This window comes from Pholcus phalangioides, unplaced genomic scaffold, assembly GCF_987345545.1.
Source record: "Pholcus phalangioides strain wild (caught in Gottingen) unplaced genomic scaffold, Ppha-v1.0 ptg000008l_1, whole genome shotgun sequence".
NCBI lineage: Eukaryota > Metazoa > Arthropoda > Arachnida > Araneae > Pholcidae > Pholcus > Pholcus phalangioides.
Window position 1 is genome coordinate 25883269 of NW_028301601.1, and position 25002 is coordinate 25908270.

Genomic DNA, 25002 nt, shown 5'->3' on the forward strand with positions numbered 1-25002 from the left:
TGCATCTGCCTAGTGACGGCCCTGGTTACGGCCTGGTGGATATATATATAGGGATCGAATGAAACGGTGAAACGTCGAATTTCTGACATTGGCCGGACTAACTGCGCCGGCCAGTTCGCGAAGTATCCAACTTCGGGCTTTGGCAGTAATAGATATACAATATAACTCTGGTGTTTTTTTATTTGTTGGCCGCACGACTGAACTCAACTGACAAAAAAATTTTCCTTCTCATCGCCTCCACAACTCAAGCCAACAATAAGTTCCTCTATTGAACCCAAAAGCTTCTACCGCTCGCCTGGACCATTCCATCGCCCCACATTGGGAAACACTGGCGTAGAAGAAAGAGAGGAAAACACGAGTCGCGCGTCCGAGAATTTTTTTCCAACTATAAGGGAAACGTTAGAAGGGTATCAGCAACGTCTACTTCGCTGTAACCCAGCTAGTAAGTCACGTGCAAAGAATTCCATCACCAAACGTCGCGAAGGGATTGCTGTCGTCAATTATGGCAGTCCATAAGCCAAGCACAAAGTGTAATGGAAAAAAAATAAATTAGGATATGGGATAGAAACACACGGCCGTCATTTCAACTTTTTTCGGGGGGGGGATGGGGCAAAGCACATATACTCAATGTATGTACATATACATTTGTATATATATATATATATATATATACCATTTTTCGTGTATTTTCTATGATCAGTGCCGTCTTAAAGCATGGCGCACCCGGCCCGGGGCCTCACAAAAATGAGATCTGGTTGAAATTTTCTAGAATTTGCCTGGTAGGGCCTCAGAAATATCACTAAGCCCGGGAGCCTATGATGCTCTTAAGACGGCCCTGCCTATGATCTTGAAAAAGGCTATAAATGTTTTTTTTCTTTAGATTGTACGAAGAAAAACCTCTCATCTCTTAGGCCAGGCGCAAATTCAGCCGTGACATGACGTAGGGCAGCACGCTATTTTGGAGCCAATAGAAATCAGAGGGACAGCGCAAACTGAGAGGCGACGCTACGATTCGCTGAACCGTGTGTGCTCGCGCACCCGTGGCGCTGCTGAGGCCGGACACTTAGGCTGCGGTTATAGTGGAGCGAAGAGGAACGAGTTGAAAGAATTGCGACTAGAGGAAAGATAAAATGCTTGGGGGGGGGGGTGGAGATGTCCGCACATAGTAAACGGGGCGGAGGAGAGCAAAAATGACGGGGGGGGGGAAGAATTCTTAATGTAATTAAGAATTCTTAAATGTAAAGGTGTGATGATGATGATGCCTCTGCAGAAAAGGGAAGAGAAAGAAAAGGAGAAACGGATCAATCAGCGGATAGTGAAAATCCCCACCTCATGGTAAAAACAAACCGGATTGTTCAAGCCGCGCACCTTGTTGAGTGGCCTCTTTCTCTTCTTTGTCTCGCTGCTCGAGTACGTGAGGAGTACAGTACAATTGTTTTCGTCGCTCGTCTCTGTACGGGGCACTCCCGTACTTCGTGGTCACCTCACTATATGTCCGGCCATAGTCAGGCGACTACGACGGAGAAGGGAGTGCATAAATAGAAACTAGCGACAGAATCAATTGTATTATTTTGTTGTACTCCTCACGTACTCGGGCAGCGAGACAAAGATGAGAAAGAGGCCTGTCAATGAAGTGCGCGACTTGAACAATCAGGTTTGTTTTCACCTCGATATTCTGATCTCCGTTTCTCCCTTTTTTTTTTCTTTCCATCTTCTGTAGAGGAATAACAACAATAATAATAATGATAATAATAATAATCATCATCATCAACACACCCTTAAATCTCAGAACCCGCCGGCCATTTCCTCTATTCTCTTCTTCTTTTGCTATGCGTGAACGTCTCTTCCTCCACCACTATGCATTTGGTCGCAATTCTCGTACCCCGCTTATCTCTTCGCCTCACCATAACAGCAGCGCTAAGAACCCAGTGTAGTTTGATGATCAATATGTGAACAAAATGTTGAACATGAGATTAATAAGTAGGGTGTGAAACCCACATGAGAGATATCGAGATCTGCTAGTCAGACCAGAGCGTTTGCTGTTCCTGGCTTAGCCAAAATTTATGGAGACAATGTTGCTTGAAGCCTAGAACTGGAAACTCTCCTCAGTTTTCAGCTTTTTCTCTGTGCCCTGGTTATATAAGAGGTATGCCCCCCCCCCCCAGCGTCAAAGGTGGAGTCGACTGATCTAATGTATATACGAATTGACATCATTGTGACCCCCCAGACTTTCAAGTCTATTTCCGCCTATGATAAGAGGTCGTGGGCCCTCCAGTGTTCTCGGCACCCGAAAACGACTATCAATGCTGCTCTATTTTTCTATTGGAAATTACTCTAAACGTCGTTTCTTTGGTTTACCATTAGATCACTAACTTGATCACTCATATAGTCACTACCATTGTCATTCATAGGTCACTCACTTGGACACTGATACAGCCACGCACTTGGTGACTCATACGACCCCGCACTTGGTCGCGAATACGGTCACTCGTTTGGTAACTCATGCGGTCAGGCACTTAGCCACTCATAGTCGCTCACACACAAGGGCGTAGCGAGGGGGCGGACCCCTCCGTAATGTGGGAAAATGGCAGAAAAAAGGGAAAAAGATGGACAAATCTATTGTTCTATCACTTTGGTCCCCCCCTCCAGAACGAAATTTATGGCTACGCCCCTCATGGCCCCCACATAGTGGAGCGGGACCCCCGGTCAGACTTTTCACGGGCCCCTTCTGTAGTTAATTTATAGCATGGAAAAACCAAAAAATGATGAGAACTGTTCCGGGCCCACAGGGCTAGAGCCCTGTCAGCCCTCCCTTTGTGGAGGCCATGACGGCCCTGCTCACACAAATTCATACAATCACTCACTTGATCATTCATTTTACCACACAGTCATTCACACTTTCACACCCGATCACTCACTCATTCAGTCGTAATCAATCACACACTCATTTGGGGTCACTCTATCAATCAGACACTCACTTGGGTACTCATAGTCACTTCCCCAATCAGTTGGACACTCCCACAGACACTTACTTGGTCACTGATTCGGTCACTCGTACAGTCCATGGTCCGATACGGGGAGGGGGGGGGTAGCGTCAAAGGTGGAGTCGACTGATCTAATGTATATATGTATATATGAGCATCATAATCATCGTGCCCCCTCCCCCCAGACCTTCGAAGTCAATTTCCGCCTATGGTACAGTCAAAGCAGCAGGCGAAATGTACTGTGGGTGAAACGTAGCAAGGGCGAAATTTCTGGATCCTGCTGAGTGGTGGAGGCCTACTGCTGAGTAATGTTTCTGCTGATGCTGCCATCTATGTTTTATTCGTTGTAATAATTTGTAATAAAAATTTTTAGTTAAAATTCCTGAGATAATGTAGCTTAAAGCCTAGAACTGAAAACTAAGTTCTCAGTTTTTTCTCTGTGCCCTGGTTATATAAGAGGTAAGGGTCTCCTCAGCGTCAAAGGTGGAGTCGACTGATCAAATGTATATACGAATTGACATCATCGTGGCCCCCCAGACCTCCAAGTCTATCGCCCCGAAAACGACTCTATCAAACTTTATATCAGAAGTCTCCAACCCAGTGGCGTAGCCAGAGATTTTGTTCGGGGGGGGGCGAACGCATGAAACCAGAATGATTTCAGTCCTTGAAATACAAGTTGTTCAATTTGAACGCTGATCAAGTGCTCGCGAGCACGAAATCGGGCACAACCATCGAGCTTTCTGGGTGCTTCAGGAAGCACCGTGGTGCTCGCGAGCAACGGGTTGAAGATGCCTGCTCTATATTTATTACACAAAAAAGTCAGTTGGCAATACATTTGGGCTCATCAACCAACGATAAAAATTGTAAGTGTGCAACCGGGCGGGCACTTGAAGGTTGAGAACCGTTACTTTTGTAATCATGCCCTCCCTTGAAAGGTGGGTCTGATATTGCTCCAGCCCGGGAGCCACCCGGAATGATTTTATCAATTTTGTTTCTTCCCCTTTTAATTCACTATAGTGGGACTCGTGAAAAATATGTCCTGGGGCCCATCAAAGATCACTCCCTAGGGACCCTGCTACAAGGGCATGTGTACAAGCGCTCTTTCGGGTTCAACGGCCGGGACATCAAACCTGCGTTGACTCTTGGCTTCGATAAGGGCCTCTTTTACGCATGGACAAACGGGGCACGTACTAATGTCTATCTAGGAGGCTTCGCATGTGCCCAAGGCCACTAAATTGGCTGCTTTTGGTATTATAGTCACGGGACTCTCCCCACGCCTCTGTCTCAAGGGGGTAGAACACATATTAGCCCCCCCCCCCAAAAAAAAAATCCCATTTGCCCAGGGACCAAAAGTATGAGATACAGGGACCAGGTTAAGGGAGACCGTTAAAACCATAGATCTGTGGATTCCCTGTTTTATAGGGCCGCAACTAGATGCTTGGTTTATCGGGGCCAGGAAACATTTTGGTGCTCTTAGTAATGTTGAAGGGGGGTTAAGGATGAAATTTGCGCCCTCCTTAAACGGCAGGGCGCAGATTATATGATTAAAGGGATTTTAAGGATATGAAATGTATAAAATATGCAAGATATATAGAAGACTGGATGTTGTGAAGATATTTATTATTTGAGATGTTACTTTTTTAAGGAAGGAAAAAACTCATCTCTGCCTCTACCGGGAGTCGAACCCGGGTCCCTCGATTGCCGGACGAGTGCTCTGACCACTAAGCTACAGAGGAGATAGAGATTTTCCTTCGCTAGAGCGTATATATGCCGAACGGAACCGTGCAATGGACGGTGAAACCAATCAGCTAATAGCTCATGGACGACGAGCCACCAGAGGGCTATATATATGACATGAATGTCGCTCTCCACTTGTTAATACAAGATATATAGAAGACTGGATGTTGTGAAGATATTTATTATTTGAGATGTTACTTTTTTAAGGAAGGAAAAAACTCAGAGCACTCGTCCGGCAATCGAGGGACCCGGGTTCGACTCCCGGTAGAGGCAGAGATGAGTTTTTTCCTTCCTTAAAAAAGTAACATCTCAAATAATAAATATCTTCACAACATCCAGTCTTCTATATATCTTGTATTAACAAGTGGAGAGCGACATTCATGTCATATAAAATATGATATATTTGCATTATGGTTATTGACAGAATTGCGATAAAAAAACATAGCATGGATTTGTTCATGATATCTCATCATCATGACGTTTGAATTGCAATAACATGTAAGAATATTGCTGAGATGTATTAAAAAACTTATAATAACATAGAAATGCTGCATAAAAAATTAGTTAAGGAGTAAAAACAGGAAGTTTAAATATAAGCATAAAACGTAATTTAAATATAGAAATTTTTAACAAAAAGTTTGTAATTGATGGAAAAACGTTTCTGATCGTGGTCTGGGTGTAAAATGTTTAAAATGTTATGGTCACAACGATATATTAATGTGTATCATAATAAAATTGTGATCATAATTACGATTTATTAACGACTAGCTGCGTTGCCCAGGTTTTCTCAACGTACTGTGGGTACTGAAGAAGTGACAAAACCATTGTAAAGGAATAAACATGTCTGAGGCGCATTGTTAGGGAACCACGGTGAATTCCAACTAAACATTCCGAAAGTCATTGAACCATTCTTGCTTGACAATTTCGGACATTTGACCTGTTTTGTCGAACTTTTACAGTGGCCTATCGTTCAAGTCGGGTCCTGTATCGTTTACGAGTTTACGTAAAATCTGGTAACGATCGATTTAAAATTGTGGATTTGTAGAGAGAACAACATATACACAGACAGACACACAGAAAATCAATTTTACATGTATAGATATCGCTCAAATAATCAAAACCAGTTTTGGGTTATTGAAGACGTTTTGCGGAGATCTTAAATTTTTTTTGTCGTTGTTTCCCCCCATGCTAGATATGAATAGATGAGAAAAAGTTATCAATTCGTGCATCACATCTTGATAATTTCTGCAAGAAACTTTTTCGAATTTTGATGTATGTGCTGTTTCCTTAATGAATCAGTTATTGTCCTTCTTGTTCTCTTATTAGTCTCAGCAAATTCTGATATGTGTTCACCACCGATTTTTTGTGTGTACAGTACCTCGCAGAAAATGAGAACGTTTGTTAAGATCAGTCAAGATTTGCAATTCATTTTTTTTACGATTTCTGTACACCTTTCAAATTTTACTTAATTCAAGCATTTGAAACGACGTCATTCTGTGTTCATTTGTTTACGCGATTTTCTAAATCGCTGCATTGCTGCCTAAAATTTGAGCTATGATCCTTTATAAGTATTTCGTTAAAAATCTAAATTTTTTTCAAGTGGAGCACCCTGAGTTTGAAAATAAAAAAAACAAAAAAAAAATCTGAGGCATGTTTTGCAGCTTTCAATGTTAAAGTTAAAATAATCTGCAGCTATCAGAGCAATAATCTGTCATTTTTAAAGAAATTTTCTCAAATTAAAATCTATTCCGCCTTTGTATAGGCAAGCCTCAGCTATGGCATGTTGAAGGAAAGTCGCTGGGGTCAGCGGAGTAGCAGATATTAGCAGCTAATTTCACCTTTTTCAGGAGGTCACATCAGGTCACTTGTTTCTACCGCCACTCACAAAAATAAACTTTTTTAAAAAATGACTTGGTATTAAGAATAATTTTAGTTTTTAATAAAAATATTTAAAAAAAAACGAAGTTCAAAATGTATTTCCAAATTGCCAACACACTTAAAAAAAAGAAATAACTGCCTAAAATTCCCCGGAGAGCTACGAAATTTGTGAACGAGAGCGGCTTTGCAAAAGGTTAAGATTGATGAGCGGTATACTGCTACTTGAGTCACCACATTGGAGCTCCTTCTGGGCAAAAACTAAGAGGTGATGAACGAAAAGAAACGTACGTCGAAAAGCCGGGGGTTATTCACTCTTCATCTGTGAAAAAATCAGGGTCGCACGGCAAAACTTTTTTTTGGGGTTTTGGAAACGATTTTCGCAAAACGCATCACTGTGCGAATGAAAAATAAAAGAGATAAATTACCACCAATTAAAAATTCAGAAGGAGTGCTAGTATATAGTAACGCAGAGAAAGCAAAAGAATTTGTTAAGATCTATGAAAAACAGTTTTCGCCAAATAGAACTATAAATCAAAATTTCGTTCGAAATATTGAATCAGAGATAAATTATTTTCTGGAAAATGATATCCCAATAGACCATACAGTATTCAGACCCATTACAATAGAAGAAATAGAAGAAAATATGGCAAGTATCAAGCCAAGGAAGTCACCTGGATACGATAACATTACATCAAAAGCAATAAAATTAGTAACACCGAATGTAATTATATCAATAGTAAATACTTTTAATTTAATCATGGAAACAGCACATTTTCCAGGCATGTGGAAAAAAGCAATAATAAAAGTAATACACAAAGCTGGAAAACCCAAAGAAGAAGCAAGTTCATACAGGCCAATAGCCTTGTTGCCTCATTTGTCCAAGCTATTGGAAAAATCAATAACTACAAGAATTGTGGAAACAACAAATCGACTCAAACTTGGACGGCTGGAGCAATTCGGATTTAAGACCATGCATGGAACATGTCATCAATTACTAAGGGTAATAGAATATGTTCAAAGAGCTAAACTAAGGAAAGAGTATACAGTAGCAGTGGCTTTGGACTATAGCAAGGCTTTTGATTGCATATGGCAAGCAGGACTACTTCATAAAATGATAACTAGAGGTTATCCACCAATTATTATCAAATTTTTATCATCCTATTTCTCAAATAGAATTTTTCAAGTGCAAATTGGAGAAGAAAAGTCAGATGTGGGAAAGATTACAGCAGGAATTAATCAGGAGTCCAACTTAGGCCCATATATTCATAACATATTTATGGATGATTACCCAATCATGACCAATGGACTTTTGGCAATGTATGCAGATGATGTAATACTAATGACGTCAGACGAAGAACCACAAAAGGCATTAAAACAGGTTCAAGATGAAATATATAAAATAGAACAATGGAATTATTTCAATAAGGCGAAGTTAAACCCAGGAAAATGTGGAATGGCATGGTTTTCTTCTAGAGTTCTACCAATAAATACTTTCGTTAATATCATGGGTCATATGATATTCCCTTCAGAAGGAATAAAATATCTAGGAGTATACATGGACAATAGATTGAATTTCAAAAAGCATGTGGCAAACAGAATTGAACATGCCACGATAAACATTGATCAAATTCTGAGATTCTGCAACCCCAGAACAAATTTAAGCATGAAGAACAAAATACTAATGTACACACAAGTAATCAGACCATCGTTATTGTATGCGATGGTCTGATTGTATATATGTTTCCTCGAAGGGAAATATCTATATACTACAAGTGTTTCAGAATAAAGTTCTGAGAAGGTTCACAGGAGCACCGAAATATTTTAAGGTAATAGATCTACATAAAGAATTGAATGTGGAATCAATTTAAAAATATGTGAAAAGAACAGCAAAAAATTTCTTCAATAAGTTGGAAAACTCAAACATTAATCATTTCCAAGAATTAGTTACATACAACAATGAAAACAGAATGAGACATTCAAGACCAAAAAATGTACTGAGGACTCAGTACAAAAATGAGTTTTGAAAAGTAAGTACAAGAGGAGGGAAGTCTAATAGAGACATATACGGGTAATCATGTAAATAGGTAAGTAATGATAGGATTATAAGATTTTTATGATAAAAAATTATATTGTTGATGGAAAAAAAAAAAATCCAGTGTCATTAATTTATATCATTTTGTAAATAGTCAATATACCTCTTAAGAGATTTAACAGGTAAAGGGTTAAATAGATATAACAAAAAAAAATTAGATCATTATTTATTGACATATATAATTATAATCGCATAATCAGTATTTATAGTGAGAATATATATTTTTTGTAATTTTGAAGATAATTACAGATCAATGAAACAGTTATTTTCCGGATATTATGCTGAGGTGAGCTCGGAAAGAAAAGTCATCACGTCTCCGCCGGGACTCGAACCCAGGCCCTCTTGCATACCGGGCAAGCATGCTACCATCTACACCACTGGAGACACATGAATCTGCCTTCCAAATTTCACGCACTGTGTCGTGAGGCGCTGAAGTAGAGGCATTAGTAGCCTCTCTTAACTTCAGGAAATGGCCCCCGGGTGGGGCGGTTTAGAGAGATATAGATGGCTTTTTTCTCAGCCAGACATATCAAGGAAACAGTTATTTTCCGGATATTATGCTGAGGTGAGCTCGGAAAGAAAAGTCATCACGTCTCCGCCGGGACTCGAACCCAGGCCCTCTTTGGAAGGCAGATTCATGTGTCTCCAGTGGTGTAGATGGTAGCATGCTTGCCCGGTATGCAAGAGGGCCTGGGTTCGAGTCCCGGCGGAGACGTGATGACTTTTCTTTCCGAGCTCACCTCAGCATAATATCCGGAAAATAACTGTTTCCTTGATATGTCTGGCTGAGAAAAAAGCCATCTATATCTCTATAATTGCAGATGTTTGTATTTCAAGTTTAGAAGTTTAGAATTAATGAGAAAAAAAGAGAGAGAGAGAGAGAGAAAAATTTGAAGGTAAATGATATATGAACAAAATAGCAGAAATATTTTGAAAATGAACCATGATACACGGATGAATCTGGGAAGAAAACCCAAAGTTGGAAAATAAAATAAAGATAGACAAAACGAAGAGTTGATTAACATGGATCCTATGGGCAATGACTGAGTGCGTATGAAATAGTGATAAAGTAAATTAAGCGTTTCCTGGGGAACTGCAATCGGCAGTAATTATAAATGCAAAAAAAAAAAAAATGTTACCCAAAGTTCTTTAATCGGCCACGCCATTAGTGGTCACAATGATGAAGGAGATGTAGGCCATTATTAAAAATGGGTCTGGCGCTCTGTTTAACTGTTTCACGGTCACGGTCACTGTGCGACGTTTCGCCCCGATCTGGCGAGTGAGCCATTGAATGAATGACCAAGGCAGTGAGTAACCGTATGGATGACCAAGCGAGTGACCATGTGAATGAGTGAGTGACTATGAGCGGCCAAGTGGATGGCCAAGCGAGTGACCAAGGAAGTGATTCCGTGAGTGATCAAGTGAGTGACTTTATGAGTGACCAAGTGTGTGCTTTCATCAGTGATATAGTGAGTGACTTTATGAGTGACGAATTGACCAAGTGTGTGGGTGAGTAATGATGTGAGCGACCTTGTAAATGACCAAGTGAGTGAGAGATGGGTGAGTGACCTTCATTCACTCACTTGATCACTAATAAGGTCGCTCACCCATCCACTCATTTGGTCACTTATAAGGTCACTCACATTGCTTTATGGTCACTCGCTCACACACTTGATCACTCACACCATATGAGTGATTGAGTGAGTGACTTTGAGAGTAAGTGGGTGAGTAACCGTATGAGTGACCAAGTGGGTGACTTTATGAGAAATCAAGTGAGGGACTTTATCAGTTACTAAGTGAGGGGGTGAGTGAACTTGTAAGTAACCAATCAAGGACGAGTAAGTACGCAATCAAGGACGAAGTGAGTATGCGATTGAGTGACCTCTCTCTCCCCTCTTACACAGATTATAGCCCACTGCTCTGTCTCAACGAAGAGATATAAGCTGGTGGTCGGAGAAGACTAGAGCCATGCTGGAAGATGTGCATGTATGTGTTGCGAACTTAACGTGAAGTTTTTTCTGTGTAATGCTTGTTATAGTGCTGCCATCTGCAATCTGTAGTTCGAACTATTAGTGAAGTGTAATGACTGAGTATTTGTGCCGTTGTAGGTTTCGTCACTGTGGCGCTACTTTTTAACGGGGGCCGCTACGTCTGAGGTGAAATGTCAGGGCCGAATGCCCTGCGAAACGTGAGGGACGATATGTCCCAGCTGAAACGTTGGAGCTGAAATATCCGAGCGAAATGCTCGGGCCAGTACATCAGGGAACGGAGCCGCTGTGGTGGTTGAGTGGTCATATTGGCGGACTCGCATCGCGAGGTTCGGGTTCGAACCCCACCGTCACCATAGTGGTGGTCGGCTGGCAACAACGGCTGGTTTTCTGTGGTTCCCAACTTTGAGGCGCGAATGCGAGTCTATCTCTTCGTTAATAAGTTTCGCCACTGAGAGCAACAGGTCTACAAACAATATAAAGATTCAATCATTATAGTTCACTCACTTCACTTCGGAAATATAGATGGCCGCACTGGAAAAATCAGACACAACGCTAGATACGCACTCAGAACGTTAGGTAGTAAATTGATGATTTGATGATGTCAATTCGTATGTAACGCAAATACACATTAGATCAGTGGGGGGGGGGGCCATTGCCCCATGCCACCCTGTATCTCCGCCCATGGGGGGAATGTCCGGGCTGAAATGTCATGAGCGAGAGGTCCTGGGGGAGGCGAAATGTTGGAGGCGAATTTTCCGTATCACGAAAACTTAACCAGTTCTGCGTAAAAAGAAAAAAAAATAATAAACTGTTGCAGTTTACACATGAAACGGGACGTATGGTCATCGTATTCGCTTTCATCAATATTAGAGTGAACGTGACGTCATACCTCGACCAATCACAGGGTCAGATACAACAGGAAGAGATTAGCGAATCGCGAAGAAACTCGAGTCTCATTCGAACGGGCCATACGACAACACCTGTGTTTGTGCGCGTGAACAGCAGTATATACAGCGAAGCTCGCGTGGACATCAAGACATCTTAATTCAGTTAAAGTAAGTCAATTAATTAATTAAAGTTTATAGACCTTTACAAGTTCTTTTTTCGATTAAGATTTGAATTGTGTGAATAATATTACTCTCGCACCCTTTGTTATTATTATTATTCCGAACGGAGACGAGGTTTCCGTTTCGGCATTTCGCTCTTAATTAATTAATTAATTAATCCATGCTTTTGGAATTCTAATTCGAAACTAGCGTCCGGGTAGGTCCAGGGCCGTCTTAACACACCGGGTGGGGGGGGGAGAGGGTTGTGTACTATAATTTGCTATAGTAAATAGTATCCCATTGGTAAAGGCAGGCACCATGGTCCTCACATCCTGGAGCAGGGCCCCTAGGCTCGGATCTTTCAGGGGCTCCAGCTTTATGATGAATTTACAGCGTAAAAAAAACAAAAAATAAAATGATGAGAACCATTTCCGGATCCCAGGGCAGGCTAGCTTGTGGGGAGGGGTGCTATGGCAGGTACGTCCTACCCACGTAGAGAGCTTTTGTTGCGGCCCTCGAGCATTAATCCCTAATTTTCGACTTGGTGGAGAAAATTCACCGCGAACAATTCATCGGCGGGACCCCTCCCCACATCATGTAGCGGGGCTCCTAGGCTGGGGTCTTTTGCGGGCCCCTTCTGTAGTTAATTTATAGCGTGAAATAGCAAAAAAATTATGATAATCGTCTCGGGCCCCAGGGCTAGAGCCCTGTCACCTCCCCCCCCCCCCCACACAGCAATTCGCTGCTGGGAAAATTTATTTAACACCATCGTGAGTGGATGATAGAGGGAGTTAGAATAGCAAGTATATCGATGAATTAACGAATGACTGAGCAAGTGCACGAATTAGCAAATAAATGGATTAATGAGCAAGTGTGTGAGCCCGTTAGCGAGTGAGTAAGTGAGCAAATGAGTGAGTGAAGGAGCTAGAATTAGCAAGTGAGCTATTGAATGAGCAAGTAAATCGATGAAAAAAGCAAGTGAGTGAGTAGGTGAGCGAGTTAGAATGAGTAAATGGATGAATAAGCAAGTGAGTGAGCGACTTAACAAGTAAATGAGTGAATAAACACGTGTGGGTGAGCAAAATGCGCGAGGGAATGAGCAAACGAACGAGTAGACAGGTGAGTGAGTCACTCATATGGTTTCTCACTCAGCTTATTCACTAGCTCTTTCAGTCATTCACTCGTTGTCAGTGGCGTCTTAACGCATGGGGGCCCCCTCCAGGGCACTGGCCTTAAGTGCAGAGAGAGAAAGGGGACAGGCCCTTCCAGCTTGGTAGGAGGCCACAGAAAAATAATTTCGGCCGGGATCCCGTGATGAGCCGGCCCCGAGTACAAAATGTGTTATTCCATTGGAATGTGCCAATCGATTGTCATTCCCATGGATAGAAATGAGTCACCATTCTCTGATAAAGAGGCAACAAAAGGCCCGAGTACATATAGTAATCTTACATATATACGTAAGGGTGCCCCGGGCGTACAATTACACCCGGGGTACCCTTCACCACGGTTGTGCTTCTCCCTTCGTAGTTACGGCTTTGATTGGATGATAGCTCTTAACATGTCCCTTCCCCCCCCCCACATCCTGTAGTGGGGGCCCCCATTGACTGGAAGCTTTGCCATGCTGAAGTTTTAACGCCTCCCCCCCCATAATAGTTTTATTCTGTGAAAAAAAAAAGAGTATTGTCCTGGGTGACCAGGACTTAGCCCTGTCAGCCCTCATCCTTGTGCGCGTGGCTGCAAGTTGTAATCAGGGCCGCAACTTATAGAAAGCATGTGAGTGACCTAAAGAGTGTGTAAATATGTGAGTGACCTAAAGAGTGTGTAAATATGTGAGTGACCTGGAGATGGTGCAAGCACATATGAGGGACCTAGATTGTATGCAAGCATGTGAATGGTCTAGCTCTAGACAGTGTGCTCAAGCATGTGAATGACCACAATAGAGTAGGTCGGTGCGTGCAAGTGATCACAACGTGACGTGTAAGCAATGGAGTGATGAAAAGAGTGATCAGGGAGACAGGGTCATATTTACAGGGAGGAGGAGGAGTCAAGCGAGTTTTAGCCCAGGGCAGTCAATTTGAGGAATGAATGGCCTAGGAAATCGTACTAGAATGGGTGAAGGACGGTGAAATTTGTATACCGCCACGGGTAGTAAAACCATAAATCTCCTCCCATGCCTAGAACGCCGGACCCCTGGTCCCCCCCACATCCTGGAACCAGAGCCCCCTTGGCTGGGACATTTGACGGGGCCCTTCAACAATGAATTTGAAAGCATGAAAAAACGTAAAAAAAAAAAAAAATTGACGAGAATCGTCTCGTGCCCCCGGGGCTGGAGCCCCGTCGGTCGCGGCGATGATCCCGATGACTGAAATGTTGAAATTGGTTAATTTCCAATATACGGTATACCTTTTCGTCGCCAAGTTTTCGACTTGAGTTAGCGATATGTCACTAGCACCATCCTCTCAGGCATATGTTTTAAACCAAAGATGCCAACCTGTAGGAGAATGCGGGACCGCTGTGATGGTCGAGTGGTCATAGTGACGGACTCACATCGCAAGGTCCTGGGTTCGGACCCCACCGTCGCCACAGTGGTGGTCGGCTGAAGTTGGTTTTATGCGGTTCCCAACTTCAAGCCCCGAATGCGTGCCGATCTCCCTCTTCATTATCGGTTTGAAGATGTATCGCGGGCCACATGAGTGATTGGTAAATGTACCGCGGATTGCTTAAGTGGTCTGTTAATGCGACGCGTGTCTCACACCCATGGAATCTGGCTATGTGCTGTTTAGTTCATTTTCACAAAATAAGTTTGAGGTCGCGGGCCACATCCGGTAACTTCGAGGGCCGCATTTGGCCCGTGAGGCATGGGTGGAGCATGTATGGTTTTACAAAATTAGGCTTGTGGTCGCGGGCCACATCAGATGACTTTGGCCCGCGGGCTATGGGTTGATCATGGACAGGGCGTCTATGTTTAAAAGACCCTATTTTAAAGTAGCCTACAGGCGGAACCAATCATCAGAAAATTGTGAAATTTTGTGGAGGACTTCATGAAGTGATGGGAATTTGTTTCAGGGGAAAAATATTGTTAAAACACTTTTACAATTGTTACTGCAACAAAACATGCTCCCACATGATGGCCATCATTTTCAGAGCGTGACACATAAGTTTACGTGTTTACTACAGGTGTTCAAAGTGAAACGCCCTCTGGTGGCGACATGTGCAACTATTTTTTTTTACACCTGAAACAAATTCCCACCACTTCATGAAGTCCTCCACAAAATTTCACACTTTTCTGATAACTGGTTTCGTCTGTAAGGGGTCATTCAAGTATTACGTCAGCATCGAGTGGGGGAGGAAGGGGGTTTCGGATTTGCTAACTTTTGGTGACAAGGGGGGAGGGGGGGGGTTTGAAGGTTGCTTACGTCATCAACCACCCTTCTTGAATATATGAAATATTTTAAGCTGCTGACGAAATTTTGCTGACAAGGGGGGAAGGGGGTTAGTGTTTTGCTGACAGTGGGGGGAGGGGGTCAAAAATGGCTAAAAATCTGCTTACGTAATACTTGAATGGCCCCTAACCTACTGTAAAATAAGGTCTTTCAATTATGGACGCCCTGTATCTTTCAAACAATATTGGTATCATCATTCTGCCGGTAACCCTGCCAAATCAGGTCTGGCGATAAAGGGGGAAAAAAATACTCGCCAAGCAGCTGTACGCCGTATATATATTTGTGAATTAACTATTTTATAGAGTTTTGATTAAATTTCTTTGTGTTTTTTCTCCGCAGTGATGAATCGTGGCATGGAGGTCGTCGAGATGTTTGGCGGCATTGCGGCTCCATCGTCGGCGTGGAGTTTCGCGGACAGGAAGCAGCGTCCTTCCACCGCGACCATGTATCCAAGCGTCAGCGGCGGCACCGTCCTGGGCCTGGTCTTCCGTCACGGGGTGGCGATCTGCGCGGACACCCTGGGTTCGTACGGCAGGCTCGCCTACTACAGGGAATGCGAGAGGGTCGTCAAGGTCAACGACAGGGTGGTCCTCGGCGCCGGCGGTGACGTGGCCGACTTCCAGTACGTGCGGGACGTCGTCGAGGAGGAGGTGGTGGCGGAGGAGTCGCACGGCGACGGCATCCAGATGAAGCCCAGGTCGCTGATGACCTACCTGACCAGAGTTCTGTACAGCCGCAGAAACCAGATGAACCCTCTGTGGAACTCGTACGTGGTCGGTGGGATGCAGGAACCCGACGAGCCCCACCTGGGCACGGTCCTCATGATCGGCACGGCCTTCGAGGGTCCCGTTGCCACCACGGGCTTGGGGCTGGACCTGGTCCGGCCCATCCTGGAGAAGGCCCACGACGACAACCCGGACATGACCGAGGCCGAAGCCAAGAGGGTGCTGTTCGAGGGCATGTGCGTCCTGCAGTGCAGGGACACGAAGGCGTTCCCGAAGGTGAAGATCGCGGTCGTCACGGCGGCCGGAGTGCAGATTGAGGGCCCCCACGACGTGAAGGCCCACTGGTACCCGGACTTTCTTATGGAATAAGACCATTGAAGGGGGGGGGGGAAAGCGCGCTCGGGTCGTGATGTACGTTGGGACAATTCCACCAGTTTTCGTGTAAATGATGTTCATGCTTGAAATAAAATGCCTTTGAAACAAATGTTTTCGTTGATATTTACCATCGATGATTGGTCAAGTTTTTGTTGTTCCCCCTCCCCTCCACTATTCAGGAGAGGACCCAGGGCGATGTTTCTGGCGGGGTGACATTGCGTAGGAATGTGGGATCGCCCCGAATTTTATGGGACGAATTTCCTCATATTATTCTACTCTTGGATCCGCACCTGAGCGGACCGAAAAATATCGGCTGGGAGTTGAGTATAGGCAAGCATCTTCAGCTGTGAATGAAGCAGAGGCAGGCGTTTTCAGTTATAAAGATGGAGCGGAGGCGCATCTTCAGCTATGAAAGGAGTAGAGACAGGCATATTCAGCGTATGCGTGGCCCTGATGTATTCGTGTCGTCCGAGTTGTTATCGCACGATAAAGACAATCAAATTTCTGTTAATTCTGAAGAGTTATAACATTCGATTATGTGGGGAAACATTTCGCATCGTTAATATGTTAAAAACGAATGAAAAATTAACAAATATAATTAAAAAAAGACAGAAAGAAGCTGAATAAGAGCCCGCGGGCCACCAACTCACTGGCGGGTAAGCTAAGGGCTGAGTAAACGGAGAACTAAATTATTCTGTTTAGGTTAAAATAAACACAGACTAAACTAACTATTTTTTTCATAAAACAATATATGAGTAGTTATCAATAATTGTTAAATTTTTTCTTTCATCAAAAAATTAATGAATTTTTAAATTAGCATACATGAGTTTTCATGAATTCTGTGAATGTCACTTCTTTCTTTCATTAAATGTGAATTTCTTCATTATTCAAAATTCATTCATCAAATTCTAAAATATTTTCTTTCATTAGATATGATTTTCCCATAAATTTTAAAATTATTTCATTCATCACACACACAAATATGAATTCTCATTAATTCTGAAATTAGTTTTCTTCATTAAATATAAAATTCATTATTCAAAATCCATTCGTTTTATTAAATATGGATTTAATTATTCAAAATTCATTCCTTTCATTAAAAATAAATTTTCATGAATTATGAAATTCATTTCCTTCATCACAACAAGTATGGATTTCCATAAATTCTAAAATTATTTCTTTCATTAAATATGAGTTTCATTATTAAACATTCATTTCTTTCATTAAATTTGAGTTTCATTATTCCACATTCATTTCTTTCTATGAGTTTCATTTTTTATTCCACATTTATTTCTTTCATTAAATATAAGTTTCATTTTATTCCTGAATTCATTTTCATTAAATATGAGTTTCATTATTCCATATTCATTTCTTTCTATGGGTTTAATTTTTTATTCCACATTCATTTCTTTCTATGAGTTTCATTATTCCACATTCATTTCTTTCATTAAAAATGAATTTTCATAAACTCTGAAATTCATTTCGTTCATTACAATACATCGTGTCTAGTTTAGAACCGAGCACGCCCAGGCTCTGTCGCTTTTGCGATATAAGCTTATTGATCGTGGGCGTGCCGGAGAAAACTCAAGCCGGCCGGGAAAGCACACCCAGTTTGGACCAACATCCCTCCAACCCCCCCAAGCAGCACAACCACACCCAAAAACCCCAGAATCCCCGGGCACATCACCGCTCGACAAAGTCAGGACAGCACCGCGAGTGCGATTCCCCCTCCGTCCCATTATAGCATTCATACGCTAGGGTCATGTGCTTTTTGCAAACGGGTGACTCATACGCTATGGCCGTATGAGAATCAGGGCCTGCCTCTCGAGAAGGACGCGTTTACATTAAGGTAGAATTCAACATGTGCTTTTTTTTCCTTTAACCACCCGTTTAGCTGAGAATTCTAAACGTTTCGCGTTTCATGGGTCGTTTGCGCTCGCCCCATCGGCGTCAACCACAGTGGTTGTCGGTTAAAGTTGGTTTTTCTGTGGTTCCTGACTTCGAGGCGCCAATGAGAGGCGATCTCCCCGTTGGAAAAAAATCTCGAAACAAAGATCAACAGGCCGATACAAATTTCAATCATCACCCTTCACTCATAGATAACAGCACTGAAAATTCTCAACACTACAATAGATACACACACACTCAGACTATTAGGTACCTACACACTTCCGGCACAATATAATTGGTAGTAAATTGCCCAGGGGGCGATAGACCGGAGTTGAGCTCGGTTTTAATGTGCGAATGCGGCCTACAGACGGCGCAAATATTCCATCATTACTCTTCACTTCTGAAATAAAGATGGCAACACTGAGAAATCAGACTGTTAGGTATACACACACTTACACTAGGCAATAAATTGATCATGGCAATAGATCTGATTTGTGCTCGGTTTGAAAGAAAGAAAGACCCCTTGGGAAAATGAGACGAAGGTTAGGGACCCCCTTCAGACCATAAGATGACGACCTTCTCCCAACGAGCATATCGCCCACCGCTATATGTGCAGGTGATCGAAGATGACCTGGGCCGTGCTGGACCAACACCACCTAGAACAAGGCCTCCGCACGAAGCTCGTGACGTCACTGAAGAAGGCTATTTGACCTATTGCCATTGGATATAGCAGGCCGACGCATGCGATATCTTTACCTTTTTTGCAGTATATCCAATGGCCATGGGTGAAATGGCCTTCTTCAGTGACGTCACGAGCTTCGTGCGGAGGCCTTGTTCTGTAGGTGGTGTTGGCTGGACGCGTATAAAATGAAAGCCTTCCTTTTTACAGAGCACTAATCAAATTAATTGTTTTCACATCCAAGCTTTAGGACCTCTAGGACTCCAAAGGGGTCCACGGACCACTTTTTAAGAACTACTACTACGTAGTCATACACGCACCTCGTACGTATTCTTCAGTGAGATTTCTAATGAATCGGAATAAGTCGAAATGTGTGTTTTGAGTGTATGTTTGGCTCCAACACATTTATGTTGTCAGAAATGTGCTTCTTATACGTGTTATTTGTGTTCCATATTCTGAAGTGAATGTGGTGGACTTCATGCTATTTTATTATAGTGTTGAAGGTCTGCCTGCGGAGCGACTTTTTCAAATAGGTCATCGGCTCGGCATTCGCGCCTCCTAGTTGAGAATCACAAATAACCAGCGTCAGCCGGCCACCACTGTGCTGCCCGAGGTGAACAGATTCGCATATGGACAAGAAGACGCAAATTTCCCCAGAGCTTCATCATACAATGTACGAAAGCTGTGTATACATCAAATTCGCTGACGAACAAACTCTACAAGATTCCCTAATGCCTGTTTTGCCTAGGGATGCCTATGGCCCCAACGTACTAGATCGGGACCTGAACACTTAAGGGATCCGTGGTACATTTAGAGATTCCTTGAATGTGATGTGGCGCAGTTTTAGAGGACTTGAGCGGCACCCAGTGCGGGGTTACATCTCTCACTCAAGTTACTGCGGCCCATTCCCAGATTACTTAAGTGATCTGCGGCATGATTATAATATCCGTATACGGATCACTTTAGTGATGCGTGAATAGTTCCAGAGCACTTAAGTGACCCCGGACACATTTCCAGATCACTTGGATCAGTAAAACATTCGGAGATTACTAAAGTGGCTCTGTATGGGACTTATCAGTGTTAGTTCAGATGCTCACCATCTATCGAAAGGTTTTTCTCGTTTTTGGCACACAGAGTAAAATGTCATTAGGGGTCATTCAAGTATTACGTCAGCATCGGGGGAGGGAGGGGATTTCGGTTATGCTGACTTTTGATGACAAAGGGGGAGAGGGGGTTTGAAGGTTGCTTACGTCATCAACCACCCTTTTTGAAGATATGAAATATTTTAAGCTCCGGGGGGGGGGGGGTGTCAGTGTTTTGCTGACTTTTGCTGACAAGTGGGGGGGTCAAAAAGGGCTAAAAATCTGCTTACGTAATACTTGAATGGCCCCTTAAGAATATTTTACATTTTCATAAAGGGTGGTTGATGGCATATAAGCATCATCCAAACTTCCCCTCCTCCCTTGTCATAAACAGTTAGCAAGCCGGGAACCCCCCCCCCCCTTCCCACCACCATAAGCGGAGATAGACCTGGAAGTCGGGGGGGGGGGCACGATGATGATTTCAGTTCATATATACATTAGATCAGTCGACTCCACCTTTGACGCCGGAGGGGGGGGGGAGGAGTGCCCCTCTACGCCCTGCCCCCAGGTATCTCCGCCCATGTCCACCACATCGATGCTGACGTAATACTGGAATGACCTCTATATACAATTATAATGTACTATTAAGAGATTATTGTGGCGATAGCGCCATCTACATAATAGTTTTAGAAACTAAAACAATCGTGATAATCGTTTTTTTAATGTTTGTATTTAAGAGTTTGATAAAAAAAAATTATTATTTTTCTTTTTATCTAAAAGTTTGTGCATCTTTCGATTGATTTAAACGCTGAAATAAAATAAAATTTAGTAAAAACTGAGTGTTGATTGTTCTGAAAAGTTTTATAAAATAGATAAAGTTTTATAGCAAAATTCCGAAGTGTGTTTTAATCATGTATGACGTAGCTGTGCCTCGTTCGTAAAGCTACGGCAGTGAATTTTCGCTTGAGAAACAAGTAATGATGGATGGTGACCATATGGCCCTGGTTTATCCCTCTTCAGAAATGCTTACCTTCATTTTTAAGGATTCTTCTTTCAAGTGATGCCCTATACAAGCGTTTCCCAACCTTTTGAAGTTCGCGGCACCCTTGGGAATAATATTAAAAACTTGGGGCACCCTTTCTCGAATACAGTTTACTACAACAAAAATCACAATAAAAATGGATCAATAGAGTTTTTTTCGATTAATCATTATTGTGAAACTTGCGATTTATGCTCCGAGCACAGATACTTGATATCAAGCCTTACAGTTGGCAATGAAATAGAATAAATTGTCCTCAAGGTCTTGCGGTCTATTTCTTGCTTTGTATTTTTTTGTCGCCATAGCAGAGAACGCTTTCTCGCATAGATATAATGTTGAAAAAGGCAAAAGTGCATTAATTTCTTTCTTCATTAGATTAGGATACTAAATTTATTTAGGATACGGTCTAATTTTGAGGTCCGACCAACTATATGTGCAGTACAACCTCGTTAAGTCGTACCAATTGGGGGGACCAGTGCCGATAAGGTACATCGAAAATCCGGGTTAGCCCCGGAGAAAATGTGGAAAAACTGAATAAAATACATAAAACTTGTTTAAAGAAATGTAGATTTATGTTGAACAAATCACAAATATGAATCTATATTTACGCGAGATAAAGACGTTATGTTCATAAGAGTGGAACAAAGGGCCGTGACCTTCTGCTGTGTGTCTTTTGTACCGCTTGCGAGTCTGCAATGCTTGCGATCACGCATTCCGCTTAAGCATACGTAGCTGGGTCGGTGTTGTCTCCTCCTGACTTTCGAAATTAGATCAGTGGTTTCTCAAAATGTGTGCCGCTGCTGCTCCCAGGGGCGTCGCCAACTCCTGCCGGGGGAGGGGGGAGGGTGCGTGACAGCAAGCTGGGGATATTGATGATTTGCGATGATTATGCTGTGAAATGGTTCTTTTACAAGTGAAAAAATATCCACTAAACTATATTCTCGGGAGCAGCAGGTGAACCGTGACTTGGGCGAGGGAGCCGTGGGTGACAGAAGTTTGAGAACAACTGAAATTGACCGTAAGTTGCTCTATAACAGTGATTCCCAACGTGGGCGTTAATGCCCCCTTGGGGCGATGGCATGTTCCAGGAGGGCGGTAGAAGCTTCAGGTATAACATAGGATCCCATTAAAATGCTAAAAAAATTTCTTAAGAAGGGGGCGATGGGACAAAAAGGGTTGGGAATCTATGTTCTATAAGAAGAATCCTCTTACAGACATACACTGATTTTTGTGGTGTTATGAGCTCTAGCTGCTTCAGGTAATGAAGACCTTCTGGTGGGTCTATTATCTGAAGAAGAGCATTTATCGCTCTTTAAGTTTTAAGAAATGAGTGAAGTTCCCATCCCCTCCCCCCGTTATACGTTAAGCTTTCCTTGTCACTGTGCTATCGTGGTAATAATAATAATTATTAATATTATGGGAATTCGAAGATTGCTTCTCGAATTGAAAAAAATTCTGAAATACTATTTTTTTTCATGTGCGGGTTATACGAAAATCCGAGTTAAAGGGGTCCGAATTAACGAGGCTCTACTGTATACACTTCTAAACGGATATATTTGTAAATGCCGTATTTTCCTCCGTATAATCCGCGGATTATCTGTTAAACAGGAGTGAAATATTAAATTGTTGAGGATTATATCTACCGCTGTGGAAAATACTGTTATCAGCCTGACGAGGCTGAATTTCAAGGTTTTTGATTGAACTGTAAATTATGTTTTGTGTGTATCAATTAGCGTATCAATGGATTTGATTATTGAAACACACACACAAGGTCAGTTTTTATCATTTTTTAAATCCTGCGGATAATACGCCGCCGCGGATTATACGTGGGCTTTTTTTTCTTTCTTCAAATTTCACATGCGGATTACATGCAGGGAGAAATAAGGTACTGTATGATCTAAGATATTATGTAAGGACGGAGATGGGTAGGAAAACCACGCCTAAAATATTCCGTGCGTTTTATGACACATTTAATTACAAAATTTGTGAAAATCTCGTAGTCTTTGAAATGGTGGTATCGGCCACCCACCAATAATGTATTTGTAGAAATAATCGAAAAATCAGGAACACAGAATACAGAATGACCCGCGCATGTCCAGGCTCTGTCGCTGTTGCAATTTAAGCACAGTGGTCATAAGACGGCGGACGTGCAGGGAGAACCTACCGGTGTACCAGCCAGGCGAAGCGCCCCTCACCAACTCTCTCGCCACCATGCCTCCATCCCCAACGCAACAATAGCCCAGCGCATCGCCGCCCGGCACAACCAGGACATTCGCACCCACAATCAGGAACGCAGCTAGACTTTAGGAGTATTCATTTTATTCCCCATTAATTCATTAACAGCACTTCCAGTATATTGAGGGGGGGGGGGACATCGATTTGGTCTATGGTTCTGTTAAGATGGCTTTGTATGAACTTTTCTGAGTGTAGTGTAGATAAATAAACAGAAATAATTACCGACTATATAAGCAACCGAAGATTATTTTTTTTTTTGTATTTAATAAAACATACCTTAAAAAGTACGTTTAAGTACAATAAAAAGCCAAAAATCATAAAACAACACGTGACAGATGCAAAAATGTGGGCTGGGCTCTTGATGGCCTCACAAAAATGAAAAATATTTGAAATATTATGCGACGAGCACGCATGTAAATTTGCCTGGTAGGGCCTCAGAAAAATCACTTGACCCGGGGACCCATGGTGCTCTTAAGACGGCCCAGACACCCGAACAAAGTGATATATCTGAGCCCCACCCCTTTCTGGCTGGAAAGGCTCACCTAATAATTTGCATCAAAAATGCTCCGAAAAAAAGTTCACCGAATCCTACTATTCTGAGGCCCCCTCCCACGGGTGGACCCTGGCCCGTAAAAGGGCTGGGGCAACCAGAGCACTGCCACGAGCAAATGGGGGGGGGTTACAAAAAATATACATTTTGCATGATAATAAATCTTTTCGAGAGGCCCTAAGGAAGTCTGCCCGGGGCCTCGAGAAAGCACGCTACGTCCCTGGGTGGACCCCCCTCCACCCCAATAGGCTCCTTCCCACAAGAAGGGTCACAACAGGGTCGATGCTTGGTCAGCCGGGCAAGATCACATTTTGGCACCCTTTGCAATGTTTATGGAGAGTTAAAAGATGAAATTGGTGCCCTCTCTGGTCCGGCTCCAGGGGCACTGGACCAGCTTGCTTCCCCCCCCCCCCCACTAGTTGCGGCCCCTCCAACAAGAGTAGGCAGGAATGCAACTAGATGGCTTTAGTCAGCCGGGGCAAGCACGCATTTTGATGCCCACCCACTCTGTCCAAAACCCTCCTACTCCCGAGCGCCGCAACTAGAGGGGAGCAGACACGGGACGTTAATCATCTTTTTTTGTGTTTTCGGATTGGATTGGATTGGATTTTGAATTTATTGGCGCAAGGACCAAGTTGGTCAAACTGCGCCAAAACAAATATAAAAATAAGAAAAATGTCCTTTTGTCATGTCAAAAACTAAAACTGTGCGTGATAAAAAAGCAACATGAAACAATGACATAAATTGTAAAAACTATAATTTGTCGTATAAACCAATGGCTTTGATAAATTTAAAAATGCGAGATGCATCGCTATTGTCAGATAAAATGTCCTGAAGTGAAAGATGACTCTGACCAAAAGCGGTCGTAAAATGATGACGATGATGTGAACAAGTAAAAGCATGAACAATGGTCAATGGACTTTGACAATGAGGGCACTCTGGTTGACTCTCTCGCAATAACAAATATGATTGTGTGAGGCGACTGTGTCCTATGCGCAACCGGGCAAGCAGTACTTCCTCCTTTCGGTTAGTCCTGCAGCTCGAACGCCAGTGGCCAAGTGTGGGCTTGATGGCATGAAGTTTATTATTAATTTGATTGTTCCAATGATCCTGCCAGTGGCGATGCATCACTTCCCGGAGGATTGAGAAGTGGTCACTGGCAGGTACCAAAAGGCTATTGTCAATGTTAGTTGTTGTTCGAGCTGCGTTGTCTGCTTTTTCGTTGCCCGGTATTCCTACATGACTTGGTACCCAGT

At 42.8% G+C, this 25002-nt stretch overlaps 1 protein-coding gene across 1 annotated transcript; it reads left to right on the forward strand.

The window, feature by feature from the left end:
• The first annotated feature begins 11679 nt into the window (after positions 1-11679).
• LOC149084094 (proteasome subunit beta type-4-like) lies at positions 11680-16279 on the forward strand. The gene is made up of 2 exons (XM_089235449.1): positions 11680-11737; positions 15511-16279. Coding segments are annotated over exons 1-2 (756 nt in total). The 5' UTR covers positions 11680-11736; the 3' UTR covers positions 16266-16279.
• Positions 16280-25002: the final 8723 nt, after the last annotated feature.